Below are 18,430 nucleotides of genomic sequence, written 5' to 3' on the forward strand. Positions count from 1 at the left end.
GGGTGGAGGGGAATGAAGGAGGGAAATAGAACAACTGTAATGGCATCATCAATAAAATATACCAAAAAAAGAATCCAAACACATTGAACTTATCGTGCAATGCCACTGAAAATATTCTGTATTATAATGTGAGATCAATAGATCATTTTTGTGCGCATTTGCCTGTTTCCACCTGTAGATTGGCATTCACAGACAGATAAATGAGTGATTGCGGAAGGAGCTGTAGGTTATTATAAAGGTGTGTTAAAGCTGGTATGAAAGTAAAAAATGGAGAGAACCCGCTGTAAGCCTCTGTTTCCCCACTGGTACCGGGTGGGTAAAGAATGTCCGCCTTCGAAGTTTGCTCAAAGGAGAAGTGGCATAATGGCAGGAGGAGCCCCTACTACTGAGCCACCTCCGGGACAGGGCCACCTCCGGGACAGGGCCACCTCCGGGACAGGCTGGTGGGGTGCAGCTGCCGGAGGCTGGCGCCCAGGCAGGTGTGATCAAGGTCGGGAGAAGGGGTGGCCCAGAGCCAGAAGCAGGGTGGGTGAAGAGGCTGCTTCTGGGAAGAGGGACTCCTAGTTTCCCCGCCGATGGCACTTCCTCAGTGTGGGACCAAGCGAGCCAATCACTAATTATTGCAGGAAAGCAGGCTGGGCGGCCTGCGCGAATGCCTCCGGAGGGCTGGGTGCTGGAGCAGACACGGACTTCCTTGAGTTTCTGCATCGTTTACTTTCCTGTCTCTTTGGAAACCTGTGAAGGCACTTATCCCTGGGTACCTTTTCAGAATTTGTGTGGGCAGCACTGCATAACATTTGTTAGGGCCTGGAGTCAGTCTGCCTGGGTACCAGGGCTGCTGTTTGCTAGCTCTCCTGTGATGAGCTCTCCCTTAATGAACTCTCTTAAGCCTCAGTTCCCTCACCTGAAAAATTAAGATAATTTTCATCCTTTCCTCCAAGGACTGTAGAAAGGATGAGTAAACACTTATAAAATGCATAGACTAGACTTCTGGTTTCCAGGATCTAAGAAGCTTGGAAGTTGCCACTCTCTCCTAACAACAAGTAAAAAGCTAAATGAGTTTAGAAATCAACTCCTTAGAATTGTGGGAGAAGTGAGGCCATAGAGTAAATGCCTGCCCTCCACATTGGAGAGACTGAGAAGGTGAAGACGGAGAATCCCAATTTACGGGTTGCAGTCCTATGAGCTGCAATCGCCGTGAGGACCAGGGGCGGGACCGGGAGACCTGAACTGTGACTGCTACATTGCTGGAGGCTCCATGTGGACAAATCCGAGAGTTGAAAACTGCATGGGGACCCAGTCACAGAGGAGCCCCCGTATTTTGAGAGTTCCTACATCCGGGAATCCTATCCAGTTTTCACAGTGAAGATCAGAGAAAAATCCCCTCTTGCTTCAGGCAGGGGTAAGGGGTAGGCAGCTATTTAAAGATTTTATTTATTTATTTTTAGAAAGAGGTGAAGGGAGGGAGAAAGGGAGAGAAACATTGATAAGTTGCCTTCTGTACGCGCCCAACCAGGGATGGAACCTGCGACCCAGGCATGTGCCCTGAGCAGGAATCGAACCGATGACCTTTCAGTTTTCAGGACGAAGCTCAACCAACTGAGCCACCCTGGTCAGGGCATGAGCATCTATTTTAAAACACTCCAGAGCATTCTCTTTCTCTTACCAAGGCCTGTCTGCAGAAGAACTGTTTTGCTAGAGCTGAACATGCTGGGCTTTTGTCAGAGCCTAGCCGATGATAGGGAGGAAAATAGCCAACTTTAGCCCTCACTAGGCCTCCGTGTAGAAGAGGGAAATGCACAGCTAATAAGCTGTTACAGCAAGGTTTCAGGGTTCTGGGTTAATAGACAAAGTCCATCATTTTCCAGTATACCAGCAATGAGCAAGTAGACTTTGAAATAAAAGATATAACTGTTTACTTTAGCACCCATAAAAACGAAATAGGTATAATTCTAAGAAAATATCTACAAGTTGTACATAAGGAACACTACAAACTCTCATGGAAAAAATTGAAGCAGTAGGTACCGGACAGGTATTCCATGTTCCTGAAGGGGAACACTCAATACTGTCCAGACGTCAGTTCTCCCCAACTCGGTCTACAGAGTCAGTGCAATCACAGTCGAAATCTCATCGGGTCTCTCTGTGGACACCAGCACACTGGTTCTAACATGTGTGTGGAGAGGCCGAAGACCAGGAGTAGCCAACGCGACATCCGGGGAGAAGAGCAGCGTCAGAGGACTGACATGGTGCGACTTCAACCACATGGCCACAGAGAGCAGACTAACACATCAGTGGGATGGAACGGAGGGCCCAGAGACAGACCCACGTACGTGTCGTCGACTGATCTCTGACGAAGGGGTAAAAGCAACACAGAGGGGCAAAGACAGTGTTCTCAACAAACATGCTGGAGCAACTGGACATTCATACACAAAAAGTGAATCTAGACCTTACACCCTTCACAAAAATTAACTCAAAATGAATCACAGACCTAATGTAAAAGCAAAAACTGTAAAACTTCTGGAAGATAACATAAAGGAAAACCTAGATGACCTTGGGCTTGGCAAGGATTTTTTTTAGATTCAACACCAAAAGTATAATCTATGGAAGGATTAATAAACTGTACTTCATCAAAATTAAAAGTTTCTCATCTACAAAAGACACTATCAAGAGAATGGACAGCTAGGTCACAGACTAGCAGGAAATATTTGCAAGTGAGGTACCTGATAGAGATCTGTTATCCAAAATATATGAAGAACTCTTAAAACTCAGCAAGAAGAGCACAACCTGATTCAAAAACAGGCTAAAGATGTGACCAAGCACCTCAGCAGAGAAAGGTATATTAGATAGTGAATAAGCATATGAAAAGATGCTCCACATCACATGTCTCAGAGAAATGAAAATTAAAACAACGAGAGTCCATTGCACATCGATGAGAATGGCTGTGGTCCTGAACTTGAACCCCACCAGTGCTGGGGAGGCTGTGCAGCGGTAGGGCTCTCTCTCTCGTGGCTGGTGGGGAGGCAGAACGTACAGCCACACACGAAGGTAGTTTGGTGGTTTCTTACAAAATGAAACCTACTCTTACCATACAATCCAACAGGTACACTCCTTGGTATTTACCCAAAAGAGTTGAAAACTTATGTCCACAGAAAAAAAAATATGTACAGGGATATTTATAACGACTTACTCATAATGGCCCCAAATTGGAAGCATCCAAGATGTCCTCCAGTGGGTGGATGTATAAACAAATTGTGGCCCATTTAGACAACTGAATATGATTCAGTACTAAAAAGAAGTGAGTCATCAAACTGTGAAAAGAGGTAGAGAAAACTTTAAAGAACATTTTATTTTTAGAGAGAGGGGAAGGGAGGGAGAAAGAGAGGGTGAGAAGCATCGATGTGTGTGGTTGCTTCTCACACGCTCCCAACTGGGGACCTGCCACAACCCAGGCATGTGCCCTGACTGGGAATCGATCCAGTGACCTTTATGGTTCTCAGGCTGGCCCTCAACCCACTGAGCCACACCAGCCAGGGCAGACAGAGGAAACTTAAATGTATATTGCTAAGTGAAAGAAGCCGGGTTGAAAAGACTATGTACTATAAGGTTCCAATCACATGACATTCTGAATAAGGCAAAACTGTGGAGACAATAGGAGGACCAGCAGTTGCCGGGTGTTCGAGGAGAGGGGGGTGATGGATACGCAGAGCCCAGAGGATCCTTCGGGCAGCAGCACTAGTCTGTATGATGCTAAAACAGGGGGTGCATGTCATTGTAAAGCTGTCCAAACCCCCAGAATGTACAGCTCCAAGACTGAAGCCTAAGTTACCAGTGGATTTCGGGGATGATGATATGTCGGCACAGGCTCATCAGTGGTGTCCAGTGTGCTGTTCTAACAGAGGCGTCGGTAATGGCGGGGGCTGTGCATGTGTCGGGGCAAACAATGTACGGGGAATCTGTGTGCCATCTGCTCTATTCTTCTGTGAACCTGAAAATACCCTGAAAATGAAGTCTATTTAAAGAAAAAGTAGGACAGAGATATGAGTAACATTGATTGCTACTCAGGAATGTTATACAAAATTCAGTGAAAATGATGAATGGGAAAAACAGTACAGTATCTGGCACACAGTAGGCACTCGATAAGTTTTTAAAAATACTTAGAACAGCGACTAGCAGATTATAGACTCTTAATGAATGTCAGATATTATATTTTTTCAATCCTTCCAATTCATCAGTTCATTCATTTCTCATCTCCAATCCCATTCATTTCTTTAAACCTTCATGGATATTTATGAATGCTTCATCTACACCAGACTCTGTGCCAAGCGTGGAGGGCGAAGGGCTAAAGGAAACGTGGTTCTTGCCTATGAAGAGCACGTAGTCTAAGAGGGGAAGGCGATAGGCAGGCCCGGCTGGTTTTAAAAGCCAAATGGTCTCAAAAGACGTGTGCACCGTGAGGCGAAGCACAGAGAGAGGAAGGACCAACTGTGCTTGGAATACAGCACGGGGGAAAATGTGGGGAAAGTTATTTATAAGAGAGAATATTTGAGCTGGATGCTAAAGAGTAAATGAATGTTTCCATGGGCACAAAGAATAAAAATAGTTAATAATATTCTTTGCTGCATAAGAAACCGCACAGAACTGTAGTGACAAAACAACAACTAGTTTTACGGCTTTGCATTTTGGGTTGGGCTCAGCTGGACGAGTTATGTTGGTCTTCAAATTTAGTTTCTTTAATAGATGTGGGGATATTCTGGATATCTATATTTCTTGAACGAAATTTTGATAGTTTGTGTCATTCAAGAAATACTTCCATTTCATCTAAGTTGTCTAATTCATTGGCACAATGTTGTTCATGATATTCCTTTATTATCCTCCCAATAGCTGGATGGCCCCTCGTTCTTGAAATTGGTGATGTGTGTCTTCTTTCTTGACCAGTCTGGCTAGAGATATATCAACGCCATTCTTCTCAAAGAACATGGTTTCTTTGTTTCATTTAGTTTCCTTGCTGTACTATTTTTGTTTTTTTATTTTATTGACTTATACTCTTTATTTTTTTTCTTCCGCTTATTTTGGGTTTAATTTCCTTTTTTTTTTGGTTTCCTGAGATGGAGTCTGAATTCATTGACTTTTTTTCTTTGTTCATAATGCAGGAGTTTCAATGCTGTGAGTTTCCCTCTAAATATCGCTTTAGCTGTGTTCTACAAGTCTTTGTATGTTGTGTTTTCAGTTTAAAATATTTTATAATTCACCTTTTAACTTCTATGACTCATAAGTTATTCAGAAGGTTTTTCTTTAGTTTCTAAATATTTCAGAATTTTCAGATAGATATATGTTACTGACTTTTCACTTACTTTCATTGCGGCCAAAGAACATTAAAACTAATCGTCCTTCTTGATGGATCAATCTTTTTATTATTATAAAATACTTTTTTCTAGATGTTATTTTCTGTAACAATTTTCATCTACTTTGTTTGATGTTTGTATAGCTACTCTGGTTTTCTTTTAATTGCTATTTGCATGATATATCATTTTCTACCCTTTTACATGTAATCTATTTTTGACTTTATACTTAAAGTAGCATTTTATAGCAGAATACATTTGGTTTTTGCTTTTTGAAATTTAATCTGACAATATTTGCCTTTCAATTGAGATGTTTAGATCATTTACATTTCATTATCGATTATAATAATTAAATAATTATTAATATGTTGAGGTTTTAATCTACCATCTTGCTACTTATTTTTTTACCTGTCTCATCTATCATTCTTTCCCCCTTTCCTCTTTTTCTGCCTTCCTTTTAAAATGAATTGAGTATTCTTTACTACGTGTTAAATGTACTCAAAAAGAGTCAGGAGGCTTTGGTTAGAAATGAGTGACAAAGATTTATCCAAGGGTCTTAGAGATGGCAAACTGGAAGCACACCAAGGCCACACCCAGAGAGGTCTGGAGGAGAAAGAAAAGCTCAGAGTCCTTGCAATGAAGCCTTAGTGGTCCTGCATTCCTAGCCCTCGGTACAAGGCAGCTCTCAGTGAGATGCAGGCCGTCTGGGTGATGGATGCCGGGTGATCCGGGTTGGGTGCCAAGTGCACCCACGTCCTTTACAGAGTAGCCAAGGGTTCTCTTCAGGTTGGGTGTCTCTCCAGGAACCGATGTGCAACAAACTGACGGATCTCTAGGTATCGTTCTGGACAGTTCAAATGTTTGAGTCCCAGGCTAATTAAAACAAGAAGAATTGTTTCCTCAGGTCTCGACTTCATAATGTTCATCATTTAGCAGGATGGTTAAAATGACTCCATTTTATATTTTTAGAATCTTCACTCTTTCCTCACATTGTATCTACTTTGTTGCTTATTAATCATAAATATTTGGGGTTTTGTTTGTTTTATTTTTTTAATGGTTGCCTTAGGTTGATAGCATAGATCTTTAACTTATCAATCTGTCTTCAAATGATGTTTGATCACTTCATGTATGGTTAAGTAATTTATATCATATAGTTCAATTTCCCCCTCCCAGCTATCGTGCTATTATTTTCATATGTTATACTTACAACATTACTTTCATATGTTATACTTATACTCATAACATCTACAATGTTATAAGCCCCACAACACATTGCTAGTACTTTTGTGTTAAATGTAGAGAAGACACCACTGAGTTAATGATGTCAATGCATCGATCTGTCACCAACACATCCTGCTGGCCTAGTGAGTGGTGGGTGTATCCTTTGCAACCCTCAATGGACCATAATCCTTTGATGCAGTAGGGGAGCATCTCCTGGACCCTCATAGTATGTTGCCTCTAGCATACTTGTTACTAGACAGCGACCAGCCCAGAGTGGGTCTGCCTCCGGCTGGCCTGTAGTGAGTGTGTGGTTCTTGACTTTGTGTCAGAAAGATTCCATAACACCAGTCCAGGTGATTTTGAGGGTGCATTTATTAAAGCTGGGGACAGTGAAACAATGGAAGGACTTAGGGTAGAAAAGCAGCAGCAGCAGAGAGCCCAGGCGGTGCTCTGCTTCAGCTCCTTAGAAACGTGATAGGAAAGGAGAGAGCCAAGGCGGGGCTGCTGTGAGCTCACTGGAGAGTCGGAGAGGAGAGAGTCTTGGAGACGGGGTCAGGGGGTCAGCCTGGGAGGATCTGCCGTTGTCCACTGTCTCCCTGGCTGCAAAGCTTGTGGGGACGCTTGGAGTCCAGGAGAAAGTAAACAGTTTCTGCCTGGGGAGGGGCCAGGGCGTGCTCTAGAGTGAGGTGCGCCGGGTCTTTGTCCTGAGGGTTTTATTCACTCTCCTGCAGGTGAGAATCTTAGGGGAGAGTTTCAGCAGGATATTCATCAGCTTTTCAGGTGCATTTAAATATTGCTGATGCATCAAAATGAGCATACAGGTCGAGGGTTGGGGTCAGTCTTTGGTCTGCTTTCCTGTTTTAACTTATATCTTGGGTCTGTCTGGCTCTAATGGAGTATTTGTCCTTTGTTCCCCTGACTTCTCTGTCCTTGGGTTTAGCTGGCACAACTGGCATTAATGGGGTCTCCGTCCTCTATCTCCCCAACCAGCTTAATTTAAACGATGTATTCTCTTGTTAGCGAGGGGAGGGAAAAACTATTTGCTCTCAAGTGTCCTTGGTTGGGGAAAATAAGGTCTTGTGATTCAACTGGCTGTAAGTTATTCCAAATGTTTGGCCTTGTTTAATTTTCTTATTTCTGTTTCCCTATTCCACTTGCCTGGGTCTTTTCCCAGCTTCTTCCTAACCTATCACAAAGTCACGCCCGCCCATGGCTGACATGAAGATAGACTGGATAATGGTCTGGGGCAGTGTTCTGCTGCAAAAGGGTGAGAGCAGAAGCACGCAGGCCTCTTGAGCCGTGTGTGTGTGTGTGTGTGTGTGTGTGTGTGTGTGTGAGAGAGAGAGAGAGAGAGAGAGAGAGAGAGAGACTCCACTTCACTTTTGCTACTCCTGGCTCAAGGGTCCTCCATACTCCTCTGGGCTTTCTGCCACCACGGAGGATACTATCCCCCTAGGCCTGCGTGCCTCATGTCTTGGTGGGACAGGGTAATGGAGACTGCTGGCTACCCCAACATCTAGTCCCCTTCTTTCTATAGTAATAGAAACCCCAACTATTAGCTGGGTAAATGTCCGCCAAGCTAATGACCACACTTCCCAACTTCCCTGGCAGATGGGGCCTCAGTTCTGGCCAATGAGCAGAAATGAAATGTATCATTTTAACTTTCAACCATCAGACTGTTTGTTCCCTTAGTGGGAAAGAAGGTGCCCATCCGTTTCCCTCTTGTCGGATGGACTGTGGGCGTTTCGCCTGAGCTGGAACAGCTGCCTGGAACCACCTGGCGAAAGTGCCAGTGGGGGCTGGCAGGCTCCTGAGACAAAGGCACCTGGGCTCCCGAGCTGCCTCCTGCGGCTCTTACACAAGAGAGTAAACCACCGGCTTGTTTAGGGCCCGTGGCGCTGGAGCACACACTCTAACCTAAGCTGCCTACGGGGGTTCAGCTCACGGGGCCCCTGGCATCTCACACTGTGCTGTAGTCTCCCACTTCCATTCTACTAGAAATAAAGGTGGTGTTGTGGCCTCTGTCTGCTGTGTCTTTGTTTTATTGCTAAAATTTCTCAGAACCCAAGAGCGGTGGAGGAGTGTTGTTAGATAGGAGATAGATGTGTCCGGGGCTGACTAAAACCTCTATGTGGCTTTTTAATGTCACACCTTCAATTTGCCCCTGGGGGTAGAAGCCCCACGGCAGGGGTCCTGCTGTTGTTGATTTTTAATCCCTGTGGACCCTGTGCTCAGCCCAGAGTCTGGCACCAAGTAAGCATGCGGGAAATGCCGGCCGACAAGGCTGATGCTTGAGAGAATTAAGGTCTCGGGCGAGGCCTCCCATGGATGGCAGGCAATGAAACCTCTGGATTTCTTTCTTTCTATCAGAAACCAGAGCAGAAGTCTGTCCGTTTCACCCTAACTCTCCTCGCTGGGACTGGTGCAGAGAGTCTGAGGAAGCACGGAACACCCTGTCTTCAGGACAAGTCCAGGGGCAAGGCCCTAAGGACGCATGCAGGCTCACGGGGCCGCAGAGACTGCGAGGCTCAGCTGTGTCCACACACCGGGGCTGGTGGGAAATCCTTGACACTGGCAGCAAGGGTAGACGCAGCTTGTTGGGCTGGGTGTCCCCGGGGGCATCCTGGAGGTGGGAAGCTGGGGCCAGAGAGGCTTGAGACACAGGAGGAGAGAAGGGGCTGCTGGGGCAGCCGGCTCCCCCGTTGTTTGGGGAGGCTAGGAGGTCTGAGCTTCCCAGGGCCAGTGGATCTCATGAAAGGGAACTGGGCTTCAGCATCGTGAAGGCGCCGTGACTTCCAGTGCAGTGAGAGGTAGCGGGGTGAACTCTGGGGGCCGACACCGAGGGGCATGTTACCCACCTCAGGGAACATGCGGTGCAGAGAGCCTGCCTTTATATGCCGGCCACACAGAAGGCGTAGGTGGCCGTGCTGCTTGAGAAATAGACCTTGGTCGTTCTCTCTAATTCCCCCTCTCCCTGCTCCAACTCGGAAGGAAGCTGAGGACTGGGCATTGCTTCTTCTGACCACCTGAGTCGGGCCCCAGCAGAGCATGGGGCAGAGACTTTGAGTGGGATGTGAGGTGGGACTGGTCCCTCACATTCAGAAAGTGAGATGTGATTGCCAAAATGGGATTTGTCGGCACAGTGACAGGAAAGCCACAGGATCTGCTTGGGGCTACTTCAAGGAGCAAAGGTTGAGAAACCATCAGAGAGCATGTGAAGGCAGAGAAGGTTCCAGTTGAGTTCGCCTGGCTGAGGCCACTGGGAGCGGCACATTCTGTCCCGGCTGCAGGCGGCAGAGTGTGGTGCAAGGAAGGAAGAGCCCACATGAGCAGAGGCCGGGCTGCCAAAGGCACCTGCTCTGCTGAAGTGTTCCCACGAACGCTCTGAAGTCCCTTCTCACTGCGACACCTGTAAGGGGCCCTGGCAGAAGGTGCTCAGCCACACAGAGGGCTCTGCAAGCCTGCATGACAGGGAGCTCCCTCCCAAGGTGGCCGAATGATGGCCTAATGGACATCATATTAGAAAGTTTTCCTAAACGGACTTCACCCATCTCCCCAGCTTTGCATCTGAGCCACACAGAACAAGCCCACTCCCCTTAAACACCGGAACATGGAGTACAAGTCTTCCCAAGGACACGTTCCCTCCCTCCTTCTCTACCACCTTTGGCAAAGCAGCAGTCTTGGAGAGTCGGTGCTGTGTGAGTGTGCTCTTTTTAACTTTATTTTGAGTGTAAGGATGTGAGCACCATGACAGACTCTATGGCTAACCCTCCCCTTTTCTGTGGCCCAAGGAAGGAGCAGGAATGTCCCAACTGCAGGCTAGGGATCAGCAAACAGTCCAGGCCGTCTTCTTCCCTGTGCCCACTCAGAGTGTCGCTGGGTCAGGTGCCACGCATCCTGCTGCACTGATGGACGTGAGGGCTGGGCAGGGCCATGGGGCTCACGAAGCAGGCAGCCACAGGGAGAAACAGCCAGAGAACGTGCAAAAGTGAGCAAATCTCGGGCCAGAGCAGAGCCAGCCCAGTGGGGGAGTGAGGGACAGGGTGTGCTGGAGGCTGGGCCTCCCTGTCCAGGCAGCTTTGGGGGACAGAGTGGGTTTCCCAGGCTGGACAGGTGAGCCCTGCTTGCTTCGTGGTACCCAGGTTTTTATGGGGCCACCTGGGCTCTTCACTCTGCCACGTCGATGGACAGCATGGCCTTGATTGCAGGGAACTTGTTGCAGGAGAAGTCGGCAAGTAGCTGCTTGGTGCCACTCCGGGTGGGCAGGATCTCAAAACGAACCCGGGAACGCTCCTTGGGGCGCAGGGTTGGCACACTGGTGGGGAAGGGCAAAAATCAGTGTTGGCGGTGAGATTCACGGACCTCAGGCTGGACAGGCTCTGTGGCCTGAAGTCCCACTTTGGACAAGGTCACTGCTCCTTTAGCTCCCTCCAGATGCTGCCTTGGGTCACTAGGCCACTCCAGCCCTTTGATCCATCAGAAAGGGTGTGGGGGACTCCCAGTCTCCCAAATATGCTAAACTCTGGGGGCCAGCTCCAAGCTCTGGTGACTGGCACCTCACAGGAGTTCCAATTAAATGCAAATGTGTTTGCCGACTGGCAGAATCTCCAGTTTTAACACGAGAGAAGCTCTGTCTGCCCTGCTCCTGGATGTCCCCCTGCTCCCTCCTGCCACCCCACATGGGCCCCTCAGGCCTGAGACTCACTCGATCTTGAGGCTGCCCCGCAGCAGACCGCTCCCCTCCACCATCAGCACGCAGTCCTTCACCGGCTCATCCAGTGGGTTGGAGAACACCATCCGCACACTCACGGGTTGCCGCACCTGGGCCTGGCCCTGGTCCATCAACTACAGGGAGAGAGGTGGGTGGAGTCAGGACTTGGCTGCTAGTCTTACCTGCCACACAGTGAGAGCTGAGTGGGCAACTTGATGATGGGGAAGATGTTGCTGGGGGTGAAGGTAGAGAGGACTGTCTGTTAGGTCCTCCAAAGTGCCAGTGACATATCCATGCAGGGCGTTCCTAGGACATTGCTATGACCCCCATGCTACAGACAGGACACCCGGACTCAGGCAGAGAGGGCTTTAACTTCTCTGCCAAGTTCACAGGTCTCCTCTCCAGTTCATCCTGGGAAGGGCAGCCACTTCTTCCCAGGATAGTCTGATTCCACTGAGGGCCACTCTGAGGGTTGGGAAAGCTTTTGTTCTGAACTTAATAACACACCTTTTCTTGAACCTCCACTCACTGGCTCTGATTCCCTTCCAGCCTGGAAGCGCTCTCCCCGGGAGGCTGCAGCTTGCTCGGGTCCACTCCTCCACACGCACAGCATATTGGGCCCTGACCTCAACCCAGGCCATTCTTCTCTGATGAACCCCAGACTAGAGATGCCCTTGTAAGCTTCTGGAGCCTAGAATTTCCCTACACGTCCTGCCGTCATGTAGACAGGGCTCCAACATCGCACTGTCTTTGGTCAGGAGTCAGAGAAGCCTAGGTTTCCAGTCAGGAAAGCAACCAGGATGATTTGATCATTCCCAAAGATGGAAGCTTGTTCTGCCAAGAAGCAGACACAACTGGGCTTCAACTTCCTCATTGGTTAAGTAAACTAGTCAGTCCTTCCTGTCTTCCTCCCTGGGCTAGGAGGAAGCAGATGAGATCACGGGTGGGAAGAAAGCACTTTGGAAATAGAAAATGAAATTGTATGGCTGGGGGGCATATTGAACAGCCAGGGCCTCCCTGGTGCCAGAGCCTTCACTCACCAGGCCCTGTAAGGCCTACCAATAATTTGTACATAACAGAAACATTCTGGAGACCAGGATCTGTACCATTTCTCCCATGGAACTCATTTACGAGTATGACATAATAGGAGGGGTGAAGCTTATACTTTATGCCATTGGTCTACAACAAGGCTACATAAGTGGCGCCACACTTTTCCCATTGATACTCAATTTGAGATCTCCATGTATTTGTTTTGCTTCTCTATTGCTGTTTACTACCCTGTCCTATTGAACCAAATCCATACATGCACCCAAGGAGAGGGTAAGGGCCACCAGAAACCTGTGTCTGATTGTCAGTGGTTCATGGGTCAATGTTGGAACAATATTCAGATTTCTGAGTCTGATTCTATATATAGTGTGGGGTCCCCAGTGCTAACTGCCAATCAGCATCAGATAAGACAATGGAGTTTTACCCAATTTATTATTTTTCCATACAGGTCACTCTCATGAGGCTTGAAATCTGCACCTTGCTCTGAATGCACTACGCATTGATTCATTCAACTGAGACAAGGTGGTGTTGATTCTCTAAAGGCCAAAGTAGAGCAAAGAACGTGTTTGGAGGAAATTCACACAAAGATGCCCCAAAGAAGAGCGAGCAGATGCCTTTTAATGAGATTCAGCAAGAAAGTTCTCGGTGGCACATTTCCAGCCTGTGTGTATTCTGATTTCCCTTCTAAAGATTTTAGAGTCTCTTTAAAGACAAAGCAGACTTGCTCTGGAAATCCCAAAGATGGAGCGCAAAAGTGTTGAATAAAAGATAATGTTATAAGAAAGGCTGAGGGTATTGAGTACGGGAATATATTGGGGAAAAGCCTAACTTCATTTAAACACTGATGGTTTTAACGCAGAGCCTTTCCATAACTGAACTGGCTGCTACCCAGCCTCGTTTCCCAGCCTCAGGAGTAGGAATCAGCATTCCGCTGCCCATCATGTCTGCAGGGACGCTGGGAAGCAGGAGAAGACAGGCATGGACTGACAATGCCAACTCTGTGGGTGGTGAAGAATGCCAGCCAGGAGCCAAGCGTCTCTGTTGCAGTGGACAGGGGTGTTTCTGGCTTACAAATGCTGATTATCTTCCCTCAGACATTGTACCAGGGGAGGCAGCGATGGGCTTGGGAGAGTAGGAGACTGCCACCAAGCAGCTGCACAAATAAAGGGATAACTTCAACTAGGACAAATGCTGTGAAGTAAATGGACACAGACGCTGATGGCGTTTAATGGTGGACAGGCCTAATTCAGGGAGGAGTGGAATGTCAGGAAAGTCTTCCCCAGGAAAGGGTGCCCTGCAAGGGAAGTATTTTATCACCCCCGTGACAGAGTTGGAGCAACTGAGATGCAGAGAGTAAGGGACTTACTCAAGGTCAATGCTGATAAATGGTGGGGTCTGGACAAAAGGTTACAGGTCCATTGTCTGAACAACTGCCCTGCTCTGCTTTCCCCCAATGTGGCCGTCCAGTCAGTGGCTCTCCAGCCCCTGGGATGGGGGACAACTACCCTCATTCTGAAGCATCAGATTAACTGGGACAGGGAAAAGGCTCAATTGTAGGCTAGCTCATGGGAGTGAAAGCCTTGGGTCCCCTGACTCTTCTGAAGTCAGGAATCCCTGCAGCTAGAGTGTGGCTTAGGGAGGGGTGGGACTAGGGCCCCCACAATCATCTAGCTCCTTCAGAAATATGGGGCTTGGGAGTCCAATGGCATTGTGATAGAAGAGAAAAAGACACTGTCTAGACAGGTGAGGCAGATGACAGACATAGCAGATACCTGATCCATGAGGCTGTTTATGGGACTCACTGGAAGACCCATCTCCTCTGCCTGTCTTTGCCTGCCAGCCTCTATCCTCAGCTTTGTGCTATCTGACTCTGGTGGCCTCCAGCCTGGGCTAGGGGGCAAGTAGGACCCAGGGGCTGGAGGAAGAGGGACAGGCTTAGAGTCAGCACCAGTACTTTCAGACCTGGCTCTGAGGAAGGGACAGAGTGGCCCTAGGCGCCTCCCGCAGACTCCCATAGCCTGGGCTTGTTGGAGTGAGCCTGGGAGCAGAGCCCACAACCGGAAGCAGAATCAGAGGCAGCCTCATTGTCAACCACTGTGAAGGTGCTGCGGCTGGCTGCCGATGGGTCTGGATGCCTGGAAAAGGGCCCTGGGCTGGGAGCCCAGAGCCTGAGGTCTAGCCCTGGCTCTAGTAGTTACTGGCTCTTCCCTTCTCCTCTGAGCTTTGACTTAGTCCTGTGTGAGATGGCCAAGTATGGGAACATGAGATTAGGCTTCTAAGAGTCCACTCTTCTGTAGCTGTGCAGTTTAGAGAGATGCACAGGAGTTGTGCCCATTTCTGATCTGCTCCACAAATGGGCTCGCTTCAGGCAGGGCCCACCCCCCTGCACCCCTCTGTGATCTCTGAGTCTGGCCTGGCCCAGAACACAGCAGACGCTCAGAGCTGAGTGGGTGTGTCAGTGAGCAAAGACTCCCGCCAGCCACTCCTCAGCTAGACCCACTCCCCAGTGGGTCTAGAATTGGAACGAAAGAAGCCAAGTAGCAATGTACCCACTTATCTCACCAGTCAGGGAATGAGAATGTTAGTCTGAGTGAGATCTCTTTGATCCATCTGGCAGAGGCTGGACCCGAGATGGACCCTGTCCTCTGCCCCTCCCAGCAGGGAAGGACCTTCCCTGTGGTCTGCGAGGGGCTGGGGCTCATGGGGGTTGGCTGTCTGGGAGGCACCCCTTCACCACCCCTTTACCTCCAGGATCAGGGTGGGGTTGTCCAGGATGACATCCCTCGCCACCACCAGCTCGGCCTCATCAGGGGCCTGGCACACAGCCGTGGTCCGGATCATGTTGTCTGCCTTCAGGTACTTCTCATACTGAGCGTATGTGATCTTCACCGGGTACTGTATTTCTGGAAGAAGAAGCCAGGGCAGCCGAGTGAGAGGGAGTGGGTCTGTCTTCTGAAACCTCCAGAGCTGATGCCAAGCTGAGTCAGTGTGAGCTGGCCAGGAATATCTGTAGCCCAGGGCTTGACGGAGCCTGCCCTGGGCCAGGCCCTGGAGGAAGTACCCCACCCTATCCTGTGCAGACTCCAGGGACCAGGCAGGAACCAGGGAGAGACCAGGACTCTGGCTGGCTGGGCAGAGTCTTAGGAGGATGGGCTCGGAGGAGCTGAAGCCTCCTCCACAACCAGAAAATGTCAGAGGATGAGTTCTCTTCTAAGGGGCAGGGGAGGACCACGAAGATGAACTCATTGGCTAGTGACAACAATGAGGACACCAACACCATAGTAACTGGGGAGGGAAGCCTGGGATTGGCAAAACGGGTGCTCCAGATCCTCCCAGGTCATAAGAGTGTGGGATTCTATTGCAACAGCATCTGAACCGCCTCCTCACCTCTGGTCTCTCCTGCTTCCGAGTCATCCACACGCATCGGTCAGACAAGGCTTTAAAAGAACTCCCCTGCCCACTTCATGCCACTCCTCTTCCCCATCACCTCACAAATCCTCCATGGCTCCTCACTGAATGATGTCGAGAGCCCCCGATCTGCCCCTGCATCACTGAGTCTAACTCACTTCTCCCTTTTCTTGTGGTTCCTTCGACAAAACAGGCATATTGTCACCCCTGCCAAAGCAGGGTTCCCTCAGATGGAAGTGCCTCCCTCAGCTTTCCATTTGCCTGGCTCCTCCCCAAGCTTCAGGGCTCTCTCTGGCACCACAGGGCACAGGTACCTCCCCCTCCTCTGCACTGCAGGGCACCCCCACCTCTCCCTCACACGGTCATGCTCCGGGGCCTGGGGAGGCCCTGTCACCCACCATGTCCTGTATCCTCTGAGGGAAGACTGTGAGGAAGAAGCTGCCCCGCCTTTACCACTAAGGGGATTTTCCCAGTCTGCCCCTTGCACCAACTGGTCCAGCCGTCTCAAAACCCAACACTGAGGCTCCCTTCTGAGAAGGGAGGGCCGCGAACAGCATCACCCACAAAGCAGGTGACAGCAGCAGGCCTCCAAGGCCACTTCACCTGCCTCCTCCCCCTTCCCATTTCACTCTGCTGCCTCCTGCAGACGCATGTACTTTGGGGAACCATTTCCCTCACGTGAATAATTTTTGGCCTACAAAAACAGCTCTTCCCTTGAGCTCTGAAGGTAAATAACAGCCAGGCAACTGCTTCAGGTGCAGGAAGATTTCTGCTAAAATTCTGGGAGAAGTCAGGTTGCTAGGGGAATGCTGCCCTCTGGTAGGTGTAACACGTCTCAGATTCTCTGCAGACAGAATTCTTTCAAGATGGGCTGTATAATTAATCAGTTTTTATTAGTTCCTTCTGTGAAGTAAATCGCCACCCCACCCTTGTTAATCTGCTTGGGAAGTTCCATCTCTTCGTGGCAGCTTGAGGGATTTTGCGAATGTGGGCACACCTGCATTCTAATCCTTCCACAGAGCTGGGCTTTCTCTGCTCCATCTGCTTCCTCTTTGTCTATGCTACCCAGGAGCAAGGAGTCACTGCAATATGCCCCATGGTATATTGCAACCCTTCTCAGGTCAAACCTGAAAAGTGATTCGTTGTGGGGTGGGGTGGGGGTGGTATGAGGAGGTGTGTGTGGCAGCTGTACATCAACGAGGTTAGCATTGGATTTAGCGCAGGAAACCTAGGCCCAAGACCCTGGCATTGCCACTTACTAGCTACGACAATTTCTTAAGCGACTCACAATCTCTCCAAGCGTCACTTTTGGCTTCCGTAAAATAGGGATGCTGGAATCTGTCACCTTTAGAAGGTCAGGGAGGTAGTTCGTAAAGAAGTACTCCGCGCGCCGTGGGCAGGGGCACGTACCCATCGGGCAGTGATTGTCAGCCTGTTGTCCTCTCGTGGCACACATGATCTAATTACAAAAAATTTTGTGGTGCACCAAAAATATATATAGTTTTTTTTTGCTGATCTGACCAAAAAAATAGGTATAATTTTGATTCATTCACATCAGACAGCTATTGTTGTGTTGGTTGTTGTCATTTTTAAAAATTTGACAATAAAGAAAAAGTGGTCAGTGTCCTTGACTAGATAGTAAGACATTGCATGTTTTAAGAATTCTTGCTGCACACCAGTTGGGCCACACTGGTGAAAATTGCTGCTGCAAGGGAGACTGTGGTATGTGCATTAATTGCCCAAGCCTCCCTCCTTCCTCTCCCAGGGTGTAAAAGAATTTGTGTTGGCAACACCCTAACTTGCACTGTTCACTGTGACAGTAATTTCCAAAACCTCAAATCCAAGGCTTAACCACATAAGTTGTGTGCTGCTCCTTCCTTAGAGAATTGAGCCATTTCCAGTAGGAAACTCTCTAACCCCAACAGAACACCAGTGACCTTGGGTACACAGTGCCTGAACAACCCGTAGGATGAGTTACCTTCTTCAGGGTCCAGAGACACTGTGATGGAGTCCTTCCACACCTCGTGGACAAGTGTGCCATTGTAGACGATGGTCCAGGCGGTCATGTTCACCGTCACCGTCTTCATGTCTTCCGTCAGATTTTTGAGCATCAGGGCCAGGTTGACTTCTTTGCCCACTTCCGGTGTGCCAATGACCTGGAATATCCCAGAGATGCTGGGCTCCCGTTCCTCTCTTGTGTCGTCAGGTGAAGATGTTGGGTTAAATGTGTGGTTGGGTTTCAGTTTCCCCAGTGCTTTCTTAAACACTTCTCTTTCCTGACTGGACCCTGTTGGGGAGGGGGAGACAGAATCATCTCAGGAAAGCGGTGGCAACTTGGACAAAGGACAGGGCCTGCCTGGAAAGATGGCCTGGGACTAACACTGGTTCCATTGCTGCATAACATTTCTGATCCAAGCAAATGGTCGGCCTCTCCTTGTCTCTTTTTCATCCTCCTTAATGTAAAGCTCACAGACCTGCTCATCTATGGTGCTTTTCCAATCAGCCTAAATTTCCAGGGAGCTGTAGGAAAAGCTCTATCACAACCATGTAAAATTACTGTGTGACCTGGTATTTTGCTTAGGTCAATTAAATTAGATTTCTTTCTTTTTCTTTTTTCTGATCAAAATTCCCTTGTAAGACTTAAAGAACAAATAGATCATTTAAACATAAATAAAAGCTGAGCTGAAAAGGTTAGAATGAGATC

The 18,430-nt window shown here is 48.6% G+C and overlaps 1 protein-coding gene across 2 annotated transcripts in view; it reads right to left on the reverse strand.

Moving 5' to 3' along the window:
* Window positions 1-10,252: 10,252 nt before the first annotated feature.
* Window positions 10,253-18,430, reverse strand: part of LOC119046233 (serine/threonine-protein kinase 35) — a 194,614-nt gene continuing 186,436 nt past the window's right edge. For both annotated transcript variants that reach the window (XM_053671132.1, XM_037141167.2), the window contains 4 exons: window positions 17,705-18,013; window positions 15,064-15,221; window positions 11,266-11,405; window positions 10,253-10,875 (listed from right to left, as the gene is read on the reverse strand). In XM_053671132.1, the coding sequence (XP_053527107.1) occupies window positions 10,728-10,875; window positions 11,266-11,405; window positions 15,064-15,221; window positions 17,705-18,013 (755 nt within the window). In that variant the 3' untranslated portion in view covers window positions 10,253-10,727. The remainder of the gene's footprint in view (window positions 10,876-11,265; window positions 11,406-15,063; window positions 15,222-17,704; window positions 18,014-18,430) is intronic.

Source organism: Artibeus jamaicensis, unplaced genomic scaffold (genome assembly GCF_021234435.1).
Source record: "Artibeus jamaicensis isolate MK-2021 breed Jamaican fruit bat unplaced genomic scaffold, CSHL_Jam_final contig_685, whole genome shotgun sequence".
Classification (NCBI taxonomy): Eukaryota; Metazoa; Chordata; class Mammalia; order Chiroptera; family Phyllostomidae; genus Artibeus; species Artibeus jamaicensis.